Source organism: Carcharhinus amblyrhynchos, chromosome 12 (genome assembly GCF_965287045.1).
Source record: "Carcharhinus amblyrhynchos chromosome 12, sCarAmb.v2.hapA, whole genome shotgun sequence".
NCBI classification, from domain to species: Eukaryota; Metazoa; Chordata; class Chondrichthyes; order Carcharhiniformes; family Carcharhinidae; genus Carcharhinus; species Carcharhinus amblyrhynchos.
In genome coordinates this window covers 26,961,664-26,980,470 of record NC_137335.1, presented here as the reverse complement: position 1 = coordinate 26,980,470, position 18,807 = coordinate 26,961,664, and the positions used below count along the sequence as shown (strand labels likewise).

The 18,807-nt window shown below is 39.6% G+C and overlaps 1 protein-coding gene across 4 annotated transcripts in view; it reads right to left on the bottom strand.

Moving 5' to 3' along the window:
- LOC145350873 (unconventional myosin-VI) overlaps nt 1-18,807 on the bottom strand; it is a 206,089-nt gene that overhangs the window by 67,443 nt on the left and 119,839 nt on the right. For all 4 annotated transcript variants that reach the window (XM_080200277.1, XM_080200279.1, XM_080200278.1 and 1 more), the window contains exons 10-12: nt 13,443-13,523; nt 8,846-9,026; nt 7,436-7,580 (exon numbers count right to left, since the gene is read on the bottom strand). In XM_080200277.1, coding sequence (XP_080056403.1) covers nt 7,436-7,580; nt 8,846-9,026; nt 13,443-13,523 — 407 coding nt within the window. The remainder of the gene's footprint in view (nt 1-7,435; nt 7,581-8,845; nt 9,027-13,442; nt 13,524-18,807) is intronic.

The window sequence follows — 18,807 nt, the reverse complement described above, 5'->3', positions numbered from 1 at the left end:
TATCTAATGACCATTTCAATGTCCTTAATGTTGGCGAGTCCACTGCTGTTGCAGGCAGGGCATTCCACGCCCTTACTACTCTGAGTGAAGAGCCTGCCTCTGACATCTGTCCCATATCTATTACCCCTCAACTTAAAGCTATGTCCCCTCATGCTAGCCATCACCATCCGAGGAAAAAGGCTCTCACTGTCCACGCTATCTAATCCTTTAATCATCTTGTATGCCTCTATTAAGTCACCTCTTAACCTTCTCTCTAATGAAAACAGCCTCAAGTCCCTCAGCCTTTCCTCATAACACCTTCCCACCATACCAGGCAACATCCTGGTAAATCTCCTCTGCACCCTTTTCAATGCCTCTACATCCTGTAATGCGGTGACCAGAACTGTATGCAATACCCAAAGTGCGGCCGCATCAGAGTTTTATACAGCTGCAACATGACCTCATGGCTCTGAAACTCAATCCCTCTACCAATAAAACTAACACACCGTACACCTTCTTACCAACCCTATCAACCCGGGTGCCAACTTTTAGGGATCTATGCACATGGACACCAAGATCTCTCTGCTCATCCACACTACCAAGTATCTTACCATGAGCACAATAGTCTGTATTCCTGTTATTCCTTCCAACGTGAATCCCTCACACTTTTCTGGGATAACGAAAGATTACAAAGCTAGGATGGCACAAAACTTAATGGAGAGCAAATTATTTGGGGGTTAACAAATGAATACTTGTCTTCAGTTATCATGGAAGAGTGAAACAAGCAGGAGGAGGGAATAATTACAGGTAAGTAGTAACATGGTAACAGCTGGCGGAACTCGATGCAGAAAAGACAAAGGCCTGACAAGATACATCCTGGAATTTTGAAGCAGGTCAAAGAGAATCAAGAGCGACTCTACACTCAACCTTGCAAATATTCTTGGTTACGAGCCTGTGGCAGAGGACAAAATGAAAAAGCTAATTCAATTAGCCTCAACTCAAAACTACACAAGTTTCAGAAGGTTACATTGTAAATGATTAACTTTATTTTATAAATTAAAAATTTGAAGTCATGTGCACTATATTCACTGCATTTCTTTGATCATTGCATTCCACTGTTCCCTCAAAGAATTCCTAAGCTTGAGATGAGAACTTTCTTGTTCAAATCTCTGGATGCCCACCGCAGAGATTGGACAAGAAAGCGCTCGTCTCAAATTTAGTAGCTCCTTCAGGGAACAGTGGAATGCAATGATCAGAGAAATGCATTGAATATGGTGCACATGACTTCAACATTTGTTTTTAGACAATTAACTTGTAAAAGATGAAAGGGAAATGACAGCATGAAGAAAAAGTTGATTAACAGATTAAAAAAAGTGTTTTATCCCAGACTTGGCTATAATTGCCTTATTCTTTTACAGCATACAGACATTGCTGTTCAGGTTAACATTTGTTGCCCATCACTAATTACCCTTAGGAAGATAGCAGTGAGCCACTTTCTTGAATCTCAGCAGTCCGTCTGGTTCTTATACACCCACAATGCTGCCAGAAAGGAGGTTCAGGATTTTGACCCAGTGACAGTGAAGGAGCAATGATATAGTTCCAAATCAGGATGGTGTGTGGCTTGAAAATGTGGTGTTGCCATGCACCTGTTGTCCTTGTATTTCTCAGTGCAAGAGGTTGCAGGTTTGGAAGGTGCTGTCAAAGGAGCCTTGGCAAGTTAATGAATGCATTTTGTATATTGTACACACTGATGCTGCTGTGAAGGGAACTAATGTTTGAGATGGTGGACAGGATGTGAAGCTTTTGGAATGTTGTAAAAGCTGCGCTCATCTAAGCAAGTGAAGAGCATTCCATCACACCCCTGACTTGTGTCTTGTAGATTGTGGATAGGTAATGCCATTAGGTATCAAATGGTAGATGGTTAAGTTCATTCTTGGGGATAGTTACTGACCGGCACTCGAGTAATATGAATATTACTTGCCACTTTGAGTATAATCCAGGTCTCGCTGCACATGGAGGTGGACTGCTTCAGTATCTGAGGAGTCATAAATAGAGCTGAACATTGCAAAAACCCATCAGTGAACAACCCCATTTCTGACCTTATGATGGAAAGAAAGTCATTGACAAGCTGCTGATGGCTGGGCTTAGGACACTACCTTGAGGAATTCCTGCAGTGATGTCCTGGGACTAAGACGATTAGCCTCCAATAACCACAACCACCTTCCTATGTGCCAGGTATAATACCAACCAGTGGAGAGTGTTCCCCCCACTCCCCCTCCCCCCACCATCCCCGATTCCCATTGACTCCAAATACTGCCTTGACATCAAGAACAGATTCTCACCATGTTTCGAGAAAGGCTGTGAAGAGGTCAGGAGCTGAGTGACTCTGGTGGAACAACCATCGAGCATCAGCAAAGTTATCAAGGTTATCACTATCGAAAAAACCATCTACCACTTTGTTGATGGTTGAGTATAGACCAACGGGAGAGTAAATGGTCAGGGTAGATTTGTCCTTTTTGTGTAGAGGACATACCTTGGCAACTTTCCATATTGTCTGACAGCTGTCAGTTTAACTGGAACTGTTTGGCTGGGGGCGTGGCAGGTTCTGGAGCACAATGGGCAACAAATGTACTAATACCGGAATATTATCAGTGCCCATAGCCTTTGCAGAATCTAGTGCCTTCAGCTGCTTTAACATCACGTGGAGTGAATCAGGTTACATGGAGACTGGCATCTGTAAAGCTGGGGATGTCTGGGGAAGACCAAGATTAATCATTCAGTAGTGTTGAGTGTTATGGTAAGATTATATAAGGCACTGGTGAGGCCGAATTTAGAGTAGTGTGTGTACAGTTTTGGTCACCTAGTTACAGGAAGGATGTAAATAAGGTTGAAAGAGTGCAGAGAAGGTTCATAAGGATGTTGCCGGGACTTGAGAAGCTGAGTTACAGAGAGGGGTTGAATAGATTAGGACTTTATTCCCTGGAGTGTAGAAGAATGAGGGGAGATTTGATAGAGGTGTATAAGATTTTGATGGATATAGATAGAGTGAACGCAAGCAGGCTTTTTCCACTGAGGCTAGGGGAGAAAAGAAACCAGAGGGCATGGGTTAAGGGTGAAGGAGAAAAGTTTAAAGGAAATATTAGAGGGGCTTCTTCATGCAGAGAGTGCTGGGAGTGCGGAATGAGCTGCCGGATAAAGTGGTAAATGCGGGGTCACTTTTAACATTTAAGAAAAACTTGGACAGGTTCATGGATGAGAGGGGTGTGGAGGGATATGGTTCAAGTGCAGGTCGGTGGGACTGGGCAAAAAATGGTTCGACACAGACAAGAAGGACCAGAAGGCCTGTTTCTGAGCTGTAATTTTCTATGGTTCTAGGACTGCAGAACTTTGATCTGCATCTTTGGCTTTGGCATAACCTAGCTCTGTCTATTGCGTGCTGTTTCCGCTGTTTGGTATACAAGTAGGCCTGTGTTGCAGCTTCACCAGGTTGACACCTCATTTTTAGGTATGTCTGGTGTGGCTCTAGGCACGCCCTCCGACACTCTCCATTCAACCAGGGTTGATTCTTGACTTGAAGGCAATGAAAGTGGAGAAGGGTTACATGCATAATTATGAGATTGCAGGTTGTGCAATTAGTAGATTGTGCAATTTTGCTGATGGCCTAAAATGTCTCATGGATGCGCAGGTTTCAGATGCTAGATCTGTTCAAAATCTCTTATTTAACCCAATGGAGGTGTTACACCACACTTGTAGTGTAGTTTCTCAGAAGACATTTCATGTCTTAAACTTTCCCTTTCCTCTTTCAAGGTTGACCGGCCTGTAGAAATCATTTTCATTTACCTTATTAAAAATTGAGAATTTCAACCCCTTTTAAAGAATGTACAATAGGTCTCTGAAATTCCTCTTCATAAAAACCCACCCAGCTCACCTTCCTCCCCACCCCATCCTTTTTTATCTATTTCACTATCTTTAGTAAGGTCTCACAGGGACTTCCTTCTACATTCTATTATTGATAGATGCAACCTCACATCATCACCCTCTTGAAACAAACACACTCTTTACTCAAACTAACTTTGAAATTGATCAGCTCTATTGATTATGGAAAATGTATTACCCTTATGTAGCCATTTCTAAAGTAGAATCAATAAAACTTTTCATGTGCAGGTTTATGCTGCAGCGTCACCATAGTGATTATAATCTATAAAGTGACTTAAAAACAATCAGGCCAAAATTTTAGGAATTGCAGGGATTACCTCTGAAGCATAGAGCTGCCATATCTGTTACTTTTTCATTATGCGATGGTGCAGGAACAATTTAAAAGCATTCAGTATTTTAAGCAGAACATTTTGACAGGCTATACTAATATAAACAATTCACACAATTCACCAATAACGAGAGATTAGGATGCAGGGGCTATGGACATTCAATTACACACTAAAAATAAACAAATGTCAAAAGTTACAACAATATGACTTTGCAGTATGCTCAAAAAACTTTCACAAACTGTAGAATTTACTATGTGGAAATGTTCCTATGCAGAGCTCTGAGGTACACAGAGGGATCTGGCTGTCCTAGTACATGAATCACAAAAGATTAGTATACAGGTACAGAAGTAATCATGTTATCTTTCATGCAAATACAAAAATAGGGAGGTTATACCTCAGTTGTGCAAGGCACTAGTGGGACGACGTTTGGAGTAGGGTGAGTATTGGTCACCTTATTTAATGAAGGATAGAACATAGAAAAACTACAGCACAATACAGGCCCTTTGGCCCACTAGTTGCGCCGAACACATCTCTACCTAATAGGCTTACCTATAACCCTCTACCTTACTAAGTCTCACGTACTCATCCAGAAGTCTCTTAAAAGATCCTATGGAGCCCGCCTCCACCACCACCGCCAGCAGCCGATTCCACGCACCCACTACTCTCGGAGTGAAAAACTTACGCCTGACATTTCCTCTGTATCTACTCCCCAGCACCCTAAACCTGTCCCCTCTTGTGGCAGCCATTTCATCTCTGGGAAAAAGCCTCTGAGAATCCACTTGATCAATACCTCTCAACATTTTATACATCTCTATCAGGTCACCTCTCATCCTCGTCTCTAAGGGAAAAAAGACCGAGCTCTCTCAACCTATTCTCATAAGGCATGCCATCCAATCCAGGCAATATCCTTGTAATTCTCCTCTGCACCCTTTCAATGGCTTCCACATCCTTCTTGTAATGAGGCTACCAGAACTGAGCACAGTAAGTATATTGGAAGCAATTCACAGAAGGTTGACCAGACCAATACCTGAAATACCTTTTCCTTATGAGGAAAGGTTGGACAGGCACAGCTTGTATCCATTGGAGTTTAGAAGAATAAGATTTAAACATTAACAATTCTGAGAGGTCTAGACAAGGGTGGACACGGAGAGGTTGTTTCCTGTTAAGAGAATCTAGAACTGGGAGTCAGCATTTAAAAGTAACAAGTGGCCCACTTAAAATGGAGACGAGGTGAAACACTCTTCTTGAAAAGGCAGTGGAACAGAGTCTTTGAATATTTTTTAAGGCCAGAGGCGGGTAGATTCTTGGTAAGAAGGTAGTGATAGGTTATCAGGGGTAGGTAGGATGTAGATTTGAGGTTACTATGAGATCAGCCATGACTTTATCAAATGGCAAAGCAGGTTTGAGGGGCTGAATAGCCTACTCCTACTCCTTGTTCATATGTTCCTAAAAATCATGTTCTCTCACTTCTGCATGTTACAGACTTTTTCATATGTACAAATTACTGAAAAAAAATCAAGATTCATCTAACTTGTCTTCCTCGATCTGATTGTCTCACTATCTAATTCACAAAACAGAGAAACCAATCTTCAGCAATTCGTCTACAACACACCTAGAATTACTCGAGAACAAGCCCAGTGGTGGCAACTTTGGGACAGTAACCATGTTTTTCTTATGCATGCTGCAGTTACTATTTTAAATCTCAAAATACATGCTGTTTTATTAGAAATTGACTGATGCAGTAAATGTACACAATCCAGTTCTGCAAACCAGTGCTGACCACGAGCAGCTTTCATGTGGTACAAAACCATTGCATTAAAATTACTATTAAGATGTTGTAATGAATCGATGTATCTAGCAACGTGAAACAGAACACAATTGCTCACCTAACAACAAGCAGCAAGACAAACTTTCTAAATTTCACACCATGTTCAGTTCATTAACTACATTTTCCAGAATTCCCATTTAAGAACAACGTTGACTTTGCTAATCATCAATATATTTGTAGTTACTATAAAGTTAATGAAACATTCTATCTCATTCATTTAGGACTTAATTTACTCTGCGCGTGCAATGAGAAGTTAGACAAGCTATTTCACTCTAGATCATGATTTAAAAGCTCTATGACTTCAGCACTTTTAGTACTTTGTATATATTGTAAATGAGTAGCACTCAAACACGATACTACCAACTAATTGCTTGGAAAAAGGTGGACTTGTGTTTTAAACTGTAATTAGGTTCAGGTATTGTTTTCAAAAGTCTGAACATATATAATTGCTACTCAAAAAAACCACCGAGTGACCTTCAGATCTTTCAGGTTCTTTTTCTCAATAGTGTTATATCTTCAGAAAGCACAACACATATCTATTGGCAGTAACTGAGTACTGCATGGCATTTGCTCATGGATTTTCAACAGCTCCATACCTATCCGTTGAAGACGATATAATTCATCTCACACAAACATATTCTGTTGTTTTCCTTATATTTCAAGGAATAACTTTTCAACATTAAAGATCTATAAAAAAAGTACATCCTGCTTTGAAGTGGACTTGTAACCTGACTGAAAGCAAGCAAGCATTCCAGTCAAAAGTAGTACTGAATGCTTCTCTTATTTTCAATATCTTAAAACATTTTAAGTCAAGAAAGTCAGCTGTAATATAACAAATTGAAATTATTGGCAAATAACTTGCAATTCAGACACCTAGTGGGTGGTTTGCAATATTGCCTGTGGTCTCAATAAACATTTGGGACATTTCAGCTAAAAAATCTAAACTACTGGGGGAAGCTAGGGCATTATGGTGGCAGTGTTTAGCATTGTTGCCTCATACCAGGGACTCAGGTTCATTTCCAGCCTTGGGTGACTGTGTGAAGTTTGCATGTTCTTCCTGTGCCTGCGTGACTTTTCTCTGGGTACTCCAGTTTCCTCTCACAGCCTAAAGATGTGCAGGTTAGGCGGATTGGCCATACTCACTTGTCTCTTAGTGTCGGGGGATTAACAGAGCGAATAGGTGTGGTTACGGGGATTGTCGTCGGCACAGGCTGGATGGGCAAAATGGCCTCCTTCTGCACTGTAGAGACTCTATTAATCTATGAAATCTGCGAAGTACATGTTATAACAATCCCAGGACAGAAGAAAACATTTCTCACAACCTCCAGATACCCCATCACATAGTACAGAGGAATTTGCCTACTTGATAACTGTGCCTTTGGCACCTCCAGCAGTCGTCAGCATTATTCTAGTGGTCAGGCTAACACGCAAGTCATCCCCATCCAACCCCAGCAGTTCAGCACAGTGGTCCAGCGACTGACTTGATTTATTCTTCAGGACACATCCACCTAACAGTTGATAAAATCCATTACTAAGAGCTCAGTGACTGAAAATTATCAATGTTAACTGCATACAAATGTAAATGATGATAACTCATAATAGATTAAATGATTTTTAGAAGTTGTAAGGAACCTATCCTGTACAGTGATACAAGTCAAGCAGTTAAATACCATAATCAAAAAACATGCAAGAAACATTTCTTGAATGTGTACAATACGGCAAATATACTCAAACCGGCATCTATGTTGCAGGTTGAAAGTAGGATCTATTATTGATCATAAATTGCTTGAAGAAAGCACAGATTCATATTTTGCAGCATCTTGCATAACCTGAGGATATTCTATATCACTTTGCAACCAATTCAGTATCTTTCGAATCTGAACATATTATTGTGATGTGACCAAATAATCAGCTTTTCAAAAGGTAAAGATTGAACAGAATTCCCCAGCTTTTCATCAAATAGGATCATAGGAATGGGATCTTTCACACCTAGCTGAGCAAGTGGATGGATTCTCCATTTAATATTCCCTCCTAAACTCCCCATGTGTTGCAATGAATTATTATCCTGGATAATGCACACTCAAGGTTCTGCAATGGAGTTTGAACCCACAACCTTCTAATTCAGAGACGGGAGTTCTACCATTGAGTCAAGACATTAGTCTCAGCTGTGAAATAAACTGCCAATTAAATACTGTTGCTACAGCTATTCATGGGATACAGGAGAAAGAAAAAGAAACAGAGGTTCATGAGGGGCTTTGCAAAGGAGGTGTGACCACCTCCTATTGCAAGGCTGTACCACCTGCCCACTCTAAATGCCAATAAATCAGCATTTCAAACAAGTGTTTCTGCCACCAGCAGTGAAAAGCATCATTTACCTTTGGGTGGCTTCAGAGATTGTAAAATAAAGAGTAAGAGGTGGGGCATCAATCATGCAACCTGAATCAGTTAATTTATGGAAACATCGGTCATCATTCACTCCTACAAAAATTCAGCAATCAACTGAAATTAAAAACTGGCACAAAAACAATGATGCAATTAATGGCATGTGACTTATAAACGACCTCTTCAAATCAGGCTAATGAAACCATGCTTGGCACCGAATATCATTCCAGTGTTTTTCCAACATACTATTGGACCTAGACATGCATCTCTCTCTCTCTGTTCGATTGTGGCAAGCCTGCTACATAACAATAACCAATAAGCTTCAGAGAACTGGATGAGAATTATACGAGCACGAAAAATGTCCATAGTGAAGAAACAGCCAGTTCTGTACCTGAGGTGCTTCCAGCTTCTTCAAAGTCAACATTTCCAAGGTGCAGAACACCTGCAACTACACGGAACAGGTCAAGCTTCTCAGCATCATCCAGCCCTATTTTCTTCATAGCGACACACATGCGGTTGAAATCACCGTGGTCGTCCAGCAAGGGGTCCTTTAGAGAGCCTTCTTTAAGGCACTGGAAGGTGACAATGATAAAGATCCAATATATCAGCTTGTGTCAAACAATATCAAGGTTATGCTATAAATAGGAACATGCACAGTCAGTCCAAACAATAAAGGCTAAAAATTATAATACGCATGCAGAACTACCACATCAATTTCTCATGCACATACCATGAATGAAAAAATATATTTGCCCAAACTGACAGTCTTTAAGATGCTATATTCACTGACCATTAGGTGTAACATTCCTCGTTCTCTAATATTCTACGTGCTACAGACAATTTTACTTTGGACATTTGTTCCTTCAAAGCTTTATTCCTGTGTTTTTAATTCCCTTCCCACAATTTAACTTATGATTTCAGTTTAGGTCAGTTTCAAATAATAAAAAAAAGGTTTGATGTACAATTGTATGAAGAAATCCAGAACAAGAAATCTATCTTTGCTATTCACCTCATGAATTTTCTGCAAGGCATTAAAGAACTCGTTACTAAACTGTCCTTGTCCATCTATCGTTGAACCTGTAAAGGCTACAAGTATCCTGGACATCAATTCTAAAACTAGTTTAAGAGTTTATCTCCATGAGAACAATGGAGCAGAAGTGGCCCCTGGATTCTTGTCATGTTTTCAACTGCAACTAATCTGTGCCTGTGAAGTGACCCAAAACTCAGATACATACATTTAATGAAAAGAGAGCAGGATTGCAGATTCAAGTAGAAGATATCAAAATATGTTTCCTTACAAAGAACATGGTTCAGCATTGCTCTTCACACTTAATTAAATAAGCAAAGTCAACAAACTATCACACATCTATCTCCCTTGAACTCGCGACTGCCTTAAACAACATAGACCACTGCATCTCCTCCCAATCTCTCTACACTGCTATTCATCTCAATGTAAATGCTGTGAGATGCTACATCTGCACCAATGATTCCTCCTGTTTGCACAGATAATCCAAAAATGCACAAATTCAAATTTTATGTCTCTCTCTCCCCATTCCGTCACTCACCAGCACCTCCTCCCCGCCAGCTCTGTTTCTCTCATGAACAAAAGCAGTTGCTACTCTTCTAAATGATCAGTCTACCCGACTTGAATGGAACCAATTCTCTTCAGCTCCCATCCATCTCAATTTGCACATTCTTTCCTAACTTCTATCTCAAGTCAAGTTCCAAACCTTAATTCTCTGCTGGGCTTCATATCCCATTAACCAGTTATTCAGATAGCTTCCTGTTACCTCTACAAGAACAGAGGCTTCTAACCTCAAGGTATGATTATACACAAGGAGTGCAAATCTAATGCAAGTTTATTTTCAATTAGGAAACAAAACATATTCCAGATTGAATATCAACACTGCATAAACCTTCCTGCATTTCTATCAAGAAGCTGTTTTGAAAGAGAAACAAGAACGGTGTCAATGAATTTGAGGAATTTGTGCTAGAAAATGCTCCTAGCTGCACACCCGTTTGCCAGAGAAAAATAAAAAAAATTGTATTATAATAGATCTTTAGATAACCACTGGGCTACTCAAAATCGTACAGTCAGTGAAGTACTTTTGAAATGTAGTCACTGTTGTAAAAAAGGAAATGTGGCAGCCAAGCTACGCACAGCAAAAGTAGTAGTAGTGATGGCCTGATAATCTGTTCTTTTGGGATGTTGATTGAGGAATAAATAATGACCAGGACACTGAGGATAACTCCCTTGCTCTTCTTTGAATTGGTGCAATGGGATCATTTACATCTACTCAAGTAACCTAATGGCATCTGGTTTAATATCTCATTTGAAAGACAGCAACACTCCCTCAGTACTATATTGCCTGGAATATGAGGCTTAAAGCATGAAATCTTGTGACTTAGAGGGGAGAGTGCCATCACATGAGCCATGGTCAACATTTGCATGTGTATTTCATGTAAATTCTCCCTTGATTCACAATATAGATCTGCACACTTCCTTTCAAATTCCAATTACAAAAAAAAAGTACCAATTACGATAATTGGATTTCTGGACATATCCCAACAGGAATAAGTCTTTCCATGACTAAAAATACTCTCCAATCCATGCAGCTGAAAAAGTAAAGCCACAATAATATTTACAGTGGCACAAAGCACTATATTGACAGCGACGGAACCACATGCAACTACATAATTAAAATGGAATTCACTACAGCTGATGTTTAGTGCATCACAAGCGGATTATCTTTCCTGTTTCCATCTCCAACAAAAACAAACCAACTCCACTACTAAACAAGGAAATAAAATAAACAGGACTTCATTAAATTTGCCCCATTGCAAGAACAGAATTCTACCCTTTGTCTTGTTGGCATAAACTATACAGAAAAAAAGCATAACTACTTCAGTGGAAATACTGATGCATGCAACTACAAATACACCACACAAGAGTGATGTAAGCATCTGCAAACATAATTACTGACAGACAGTTACATCATACAAACTTCATCTATAAGAGAAAGAAAACACTGATCACCTCTTCCTCCTGATATTAAATAAAAGGGGAAAGAAAATAAGATGGTTTTATTTTAATGATACTGGGCCTTTTTAGAATTAATTCATGCCATTTGCATGTGAGTTTACTACAGTGAATTATAATACACAGACTGCTATCAACTCCAAGAAACTGTTTATCCTGTGGAGATGGTAGCAGCCCAGATACGTGAGGGGAAGTTAAAATAAGGATGTTAACCAAACCAGTCTGCAAATCACATCTGGATTCAATTGCCATCAAAAATTAAATTGACATTTTCACAAAGTATAAACACCATACGTTATGAAGTCAGAAAGTTTTCAATCCATTTGCAAACCCAAGTTAAGATTTTAATATCAATAGCAATTACAAAGAAACACAGCCTCCTAAAACTGGTCTCATGTTGAGCAAAATTTATGCATGACAATCTGATAAAGTTATTTACTTGAATGGATGACTAAGGTTATGACAATAATAGACAATAGAAATTGCAAAAGGGATTTTAATATAGAAATGATTTTGTGCAACTAAACAAGCTAGAGGATAAACATTTTTTTTCCACATTATAATTTGCCAATGGCATTGTACATTTTGATGGGTGAGGTGGGGGTATTTAAGTAATGGAGCTACAGAAGCACATTCAATCTTAACTGGATAAAAAGAGTGACTAATGAGAGGATCCTTAAAGCAGCAATAAAGAGACTTGCTGAGGTCCAGCATCGAGGGGAAAAACACAGCGAGAAAATTATTGAAGAGTTATAAGGGAAGGTGTTGAGCTTGGGTTGCTGTAATAATTGCAGGTAATAAAACAAGAGACAGGTATCTCCCAACACTATACTCCCAGCTACACTCTTGTACAATGCTACGTTCATCAAAACGTCAGAAAACGCATGAGATGTTTCCAGGTACTAATAAGATTCAGTTTTACGTCATTGGAACGGTTTCCAAATATCAGTGTGATTTTTGTACTGCAGATTCATAGCAAAAAACAGACAACTGGACATAACCTTTCTAGATTCCTGTCTAAGTAAAACCATTTCAATTCTCTTTGGAATCAGACATGATAATGAAGAAACAACTAGTTTTCATATACCCAAACACTTGAATCCCATTCCGTGGACCTGTGGGCGTCAACTCCTCCCAATGTTCTTTTCCCACCAACTGTCTCTTTCAGGTCATGCAGCGTAAATGCTGCTATCTATAAGAGACTAATCCAATGGCTCTCCTTCAGTGGTGGGGGGAGGTAACCCTTTCCCCTCCCTCGACATTAGGTCAAGGCTGACGAAATGCAGCAAGAGGAGAACTCCCTTCCTGACAGCTTCAATGAAATTGGGAATTGATCTCTGATCTGCTATCATGAAATCCAACAATCTGTTATCACATTGAGCAATCTCCTCCATCTGTATTATGTTCCTGTTGAAGTGAATTTATCAACATGAGAACAGTTGGAGGCCATTCAGCCCTTCAAACCTATTCCACCATTCAATTTGATCATGGCTGTCCTATCCTTCCACTCCCTTTACCTACCTGGATTCCACACTAACAACTTGATCTAACAAATCAGTAATTCATGGATCAATTCATCTCAACACTTTGCATTCTTGCTTTACATGTTCCATTTCTGCTCAACAGCATCCCCAAAGAGAACATCAAGATTTTACCTTTAATTTGGCATTGACATACTTTTCAGAAGCTTAATAAATGTTACCTATTTAATCAAAGACTTTCATCAAAGATTAAAACTAAAATATGCACTGTCTGAAAAGTTCCTGCCCTCGAACGCTTGAAACTTCTCCAGCGATGAATTGTTTGCATTCAGAGATCAAACCAATGTGGGAATTTCGTAGCACCCCCACCCCTCCATTTCATTTTGGAAACATTCATGCAGTCTTAGGCATGGACTGTGGGTAATCCTGTTGGAGCAGGCTCAACTCTGCAATATTATGCACTTTACCTCTGGGCTCTTGCGATTCTGTAGAATCCGTTTGTCCGATTCCTTGTTGGCAAAGTACCTGGTACATCCTCGACTCAGATACTGGTGAAGAGATGAATTTAGCACAAGAGACAGAAGTTTTATTGCAGTAAATGAACAATAAAACAAAACACACTCATCCGCTATAATACTTACAAGCAGAAGGAGAAATCCAGTTGATCTGTCTATTCACCATTAGACTAAGCTTTCGTGGTACCATCTCATTCAAAAGAAAACAATCATTTATTCTTTAATAAAACCCTCTGTCATGCTACATTAACCCTCAGTTTATTTTTGATCAGTTCAGGTTGCAGCACAAAGCTGTCACCATGTCTCCTCTTTTCAGTAGTTGCTGTTGCAATAATCCTGTGTTCCTGTTCAAAGGAGGCTGAGCAAGTATTTCTAGGATTATCTTCACCACATTAATGATGGTCAATTCCACACCAAAAAGTGGGGAGGGAATAGGGCACAAAAAATTAGGATGACCACAAAACAAATTTGAGGTTTTCGAAAAGGTTAACACAGCAGGCAGAATTCTCTGCTACAAACCATTATTGCAGCTGAATTATTTTAAATAGGCTGAGAGGCACGATTTTAAAAGTATATTTGTGAATGCAGGTGGTGAGAAGAGTGGGTCAGAAACCTCTGAAACTGGAGTCTGCTTTTTCCTACAGTTGTCAGTTTAGCTCAGTTGGCTGGGTGACTGGTTAGTGACGCAGAGCGATGTCAACTCTCGTGCCGACTAAGGTTATTCATGAAGGCCTGCCTTCTCAACCTTGCCCTTCACCTGAGGTGTGGTGACCCTCAGGTTAAATCACCACCAGCCTATGGTCAACTAGGACTATGGTGACTTTACCTTTACAGCTGTAGCAGATGACAGCAAGACGACTGCTGCTGGTGAAACAAAATCACCTTATTAACTAAAGGCTGGAGGGATTTGTTAATAAATAGTTCGATGGATTAGTTTCTCTCGAAAATTGTTTGTATCTCCCAATCGTTCCACAAACACCAGCCGAAAATTTAAACATGCTTTTTGTAGAATTCTGAAACTTACAGCAGAGAAACACTTTTCATGCTCACTAAAATCCATTTCAATGTTTCTCTCCACAGTCAACTGGAGTCCAATTCCACTCTGCCTCTCACTCCCTATATTTCCCAGTATACTTTGTAAAGAGTGCATCCAATTCTAATTTAAAAGAATTCAGTTCCAATAATAGTTTGTGTCAGGGAATTCTGTCTTCTGTGTAATTTGTTTTTGAATGTCTAACTCTTTTTGCAATCATCTTAAAATATTTTGGCTTATCCCTCCTCTCTCTTCAGATGTGAAATTGCCCTACAAAGTGGTTCCAGTTGAAAGGCCATCCTTATGATGTACAGCACACAGGGCACTATACCAGTGCAGGTGTCACAAGTTAGACAAACAGAGACAACATTTCAACATCTGGAGAACTTTACTGAGAGTGCGATGATCCCTTTAAGGGCTCCTAAAAAACTCTGTGTGCCAAAAATCGCATGAAAAGCTTTCTCACCTGACCGAAAAAAAAATAAATGCCAACCAATTCAGGAAGTTTACTTACTTTAATCAATGGAAGTTTTAGCAATTGGTCTCGGTGTAGAGGTTAGACATTTTTTAAAGAATTTTGAAGAATACTGAGAATCTGATTTGGGCAGGTTCAGTGAAGGCTACATTAAACAAATAAACACCTGATAAAAACGCTGCTTCCATAAAGCATGTATCATGGATACTTTAATGTACAACAGAACACATACTTGCGAATTTAATTTCCTGAAGTTTCCAATAAACTGTTGAAGGAAAGTGGTAATAAGCAGGTGCCATCCCCATGAGTGCCCATGCTAAATCTAAAGAGATATAGACTTGATACAAAATGCATCATAAATAATGGACTGTCCAATCACCTATATAAGCTCAGGTTTCTTTGCTTCTTTGCACACTGAAGATTCGTTGTCAATCTGAACTCTCTTTTGTATTTCTGTCACATATTAGTTTTGCCTGCAGGTGAACGAGGTCCAAAATAAGAAACCCAAAGACATGGAAGTCCTTCAACATCAATGGGCGGCACAGTCGCACAGTGATTAGCACTGTCGCTTCACAGTTCCAGGGACCTGGGTTCGATTCCCGGCCTGGGTCACTGTCTGTGTGGAGTTTGCACGTTTTCCTCATGTCTGTGTGGGTTTCCTCCCACAGTCCAAAGATGTGCGGGTTAGGTTGATTGGCCACGTTAAAATTGCCCCTTAGTATCCTGGGATGCTTAGGTTAGAGGGATTAGCGGGTAAATTTGTGGGGATATGGGGGTAGAGCCTGGGTGGGATTGTGGTCGATGCAGACTCGATGGGCCAAAGGGCCTCCTTCTGCACTTAGGGTTCAATGATTCTATGAATGAAATACTGCTGAATTGTGCATTCAGACAGCGAGCTTCCCCTTAATTGGACAAAATGAATACTTGGAAAATAATTAAACATCATATTCAATTTGGAAGAAGATTATTCACATGTAAATCTGTAACCCAATGAAAACTGAAAAGGTACAAATGCAACGAAGCAGAAAATTAACATCTTCTAAAATGTGACATGTATACAATGAAAAGTTGTCTTGTCACTTGCAGTCTTAGAGTCTCAAGATATCATAAACTTAGTAATTAATTTTCTCTCTGGAATGAGTGCACACTTCCCCATCATCCCCCTTCTATCCCAGAATGTGAAGAGGAAGATTACATGCCATCACCACCCTTCCACTCCCAGGATTGAATGAGGCCCATTCCCACCTGGCCAGTCCCTGAATGGAGCAAGGTCTCATGCCCCCTTCGTATTACCATAGGGTAGAACATTAATGCAAGTGACAATGTATTTCAAAAGTGACAAATGATTTTCATTATTCAAAGGATTACAACATCTACCATATAAACCAGGTTTGTATCTACTATTACCTGCATTGCTCAGCTACCGTTACAAAGAGTACCTACAAAAAGGCCCAGGCCTAGTCTGTCTTTGTTGCTTGTCGGAGTTACAGCTGCATCAAGACAGGCTGGGTTTTAGGAGGCCAAGTTTGTAGCGATACCTACAGCGGGGTCTGTGACGGCAGGTACAGCCTGCAAGAATTAGGCAAATAGAATTCACTTTGATCTCTGTTGTCCACATGGTGAGTGGTTGCCACACTATATCCCAAGGAGACATCACTGAAGACAGGCAGCAGATGTGCAGTTTGCTGCCAATCACCACTCAAGGGGAAAGTGAGGTTTGGGTCTGGAGCAAAAAATGACAGCACTGTCAATGTTAAAGGAAACTAAGCCTGTGATACTCTGAACCAAAGTGTTTCCTTGATGACTGACCACACACACCCATCTTTCAGAAAGAGATGAGAAGAGGGGTCTAGCACAATGTTTTTTTGACCTTTCACCTAGCTGGACAATTTCACAAGATGAAAATCAAAAGCAAAGAAAAATGAAAACCCAAAACCAAAAGGAAAAGATAGCTGGGAATATACATCAGGATGGCTGGCGTCATCAGAAGAAAGTTAAGATTTTAGGTGGGACTTTGTATCTCATCTAGCATTCAGTGACTTTAATTTTAGATGCTCCTTAAAGCTTCTGGAACATAAATACAGCCAGCTCTCTTTACCCATTATAATAATTGTAACTAAACAATTGTAATATGCCAACCTATAATAGGTAGAATGAAAAGATTAAATCAGAATTTTAATCTTTAGGAAATAGAACTAACCCTTCTCGAATTAATCAGTGTAAAACGCAAAATTGCTTGTTTCATTACCAATTTTTCTAAGCTGGGTGTCAAACTCAAGATCTTGCCCAATTCTGAGAGTTTGGAACAACTACAGTATTTACAAAACTAGCATGAGAGAAGGGCAAAGAACAAACCATTCCTCACTTACACTCATGGGGAATTGTTCAGATGCTGAATCAATTACAATTAAAACTACTGCTATTTCAGAGATTCTGGTTTGCAGAACTCATTGCCACATTGCCCTCTAGTGCTCAAGGTCTTTATTGCCTTTTTCTTAAGGAATCACACTTCAGTTCACAGTATCGCACGCAATTTACCCATCACCAACATAATGATTCTTTTGGCAGGGACATTGAGTGGTGGTAGGAGAGGAGAAGGTTGATGGCAAAGACTTTATTTTCCTCCTTTTAACTCAACTTCGAATTGATGATTATAAATCACATGTAACCCAAGCACCATGTCTTACCATTACCATAGAAATTCTTAGAATCATGAAGACATTAATTTGTTATTATAATTTACATTACAGAACTGGAACACTTCAAAGGCTGAGATGTCCTCTTGATAAAATACGACTGGATTAAATAAGGAATTACAGTCAGGATACCTACAATGTCAAACTGTGTCCAATCAAACTTCCAAAACATTGAGGTTCCCCCAATAACTTCAGTTACATAAAAGGACAAGATAATTATAAACACTGGAAGCTGACCCTGTGTCTGACCAGAGCCTCTGAAATATTCTTTGTGGGATAAATGAGACGGTGTCAACGTTGTTTGGTAACACTCCAGTGAAGTGCATTGTGGCATTTCACTACGTCAAAAGCATTATAGAAATGCAAGCTGATGTTGGTCAGCATACATGCCAAAGTCTTGGAGGGTGGAACTTTTTGTTTTAGTTTTAAGTTTGCACTGGTTGAATTTGATGTTTTTAGCTAAGAATAAAGCATGAACTCGATGTTGAATCAATAAATGCTCCTGGTCAACAACTATACATTAACCACTTAGCAACTAGTGGACATTCTCCCCAAGGACTTCCACATGAAGTGTTGGTTAGTGTGAGTCAAACAGACAAATCTTCAAAAGATGATAGATTTGAGCCATCTCCAGTCTCCATTATAAACCAAAGTGACTCGCAAAACAAAGTATTTCACAGCGAGAGCATTTGCCCAGTAACATCTTGCAATGTAAGAGACCTTTAAGATGTCAACCACATTCACATATAAAACTTTGGACGTAGCTGACATTTAAGAGCACTGATCTGCAGCCTTTTTGAGACAAGTATTCCATGTTCTATAAATAGCAGTGTAACAATTTAGTTATTTGTACAGATGGCAATCTTGATATAGTGGAATTAAATTAATTCCTTAACTTAAATTAACAATATGAAAATTGGCATTCCAAACACATAGAAAAACCTAGCCGAGACTGAAATCGAGGAGACTCTTCCTCCCACCCACCCATAGCCCCAACAGCAAATTTCTGCTGTGCCAACATTTTGTTGCAGCACTGATGTATATGTTATACAACAATAAATTGATTAATCTGTAGGATATACTGTTGACTTCCCACTTTGGAATCATTCTTAC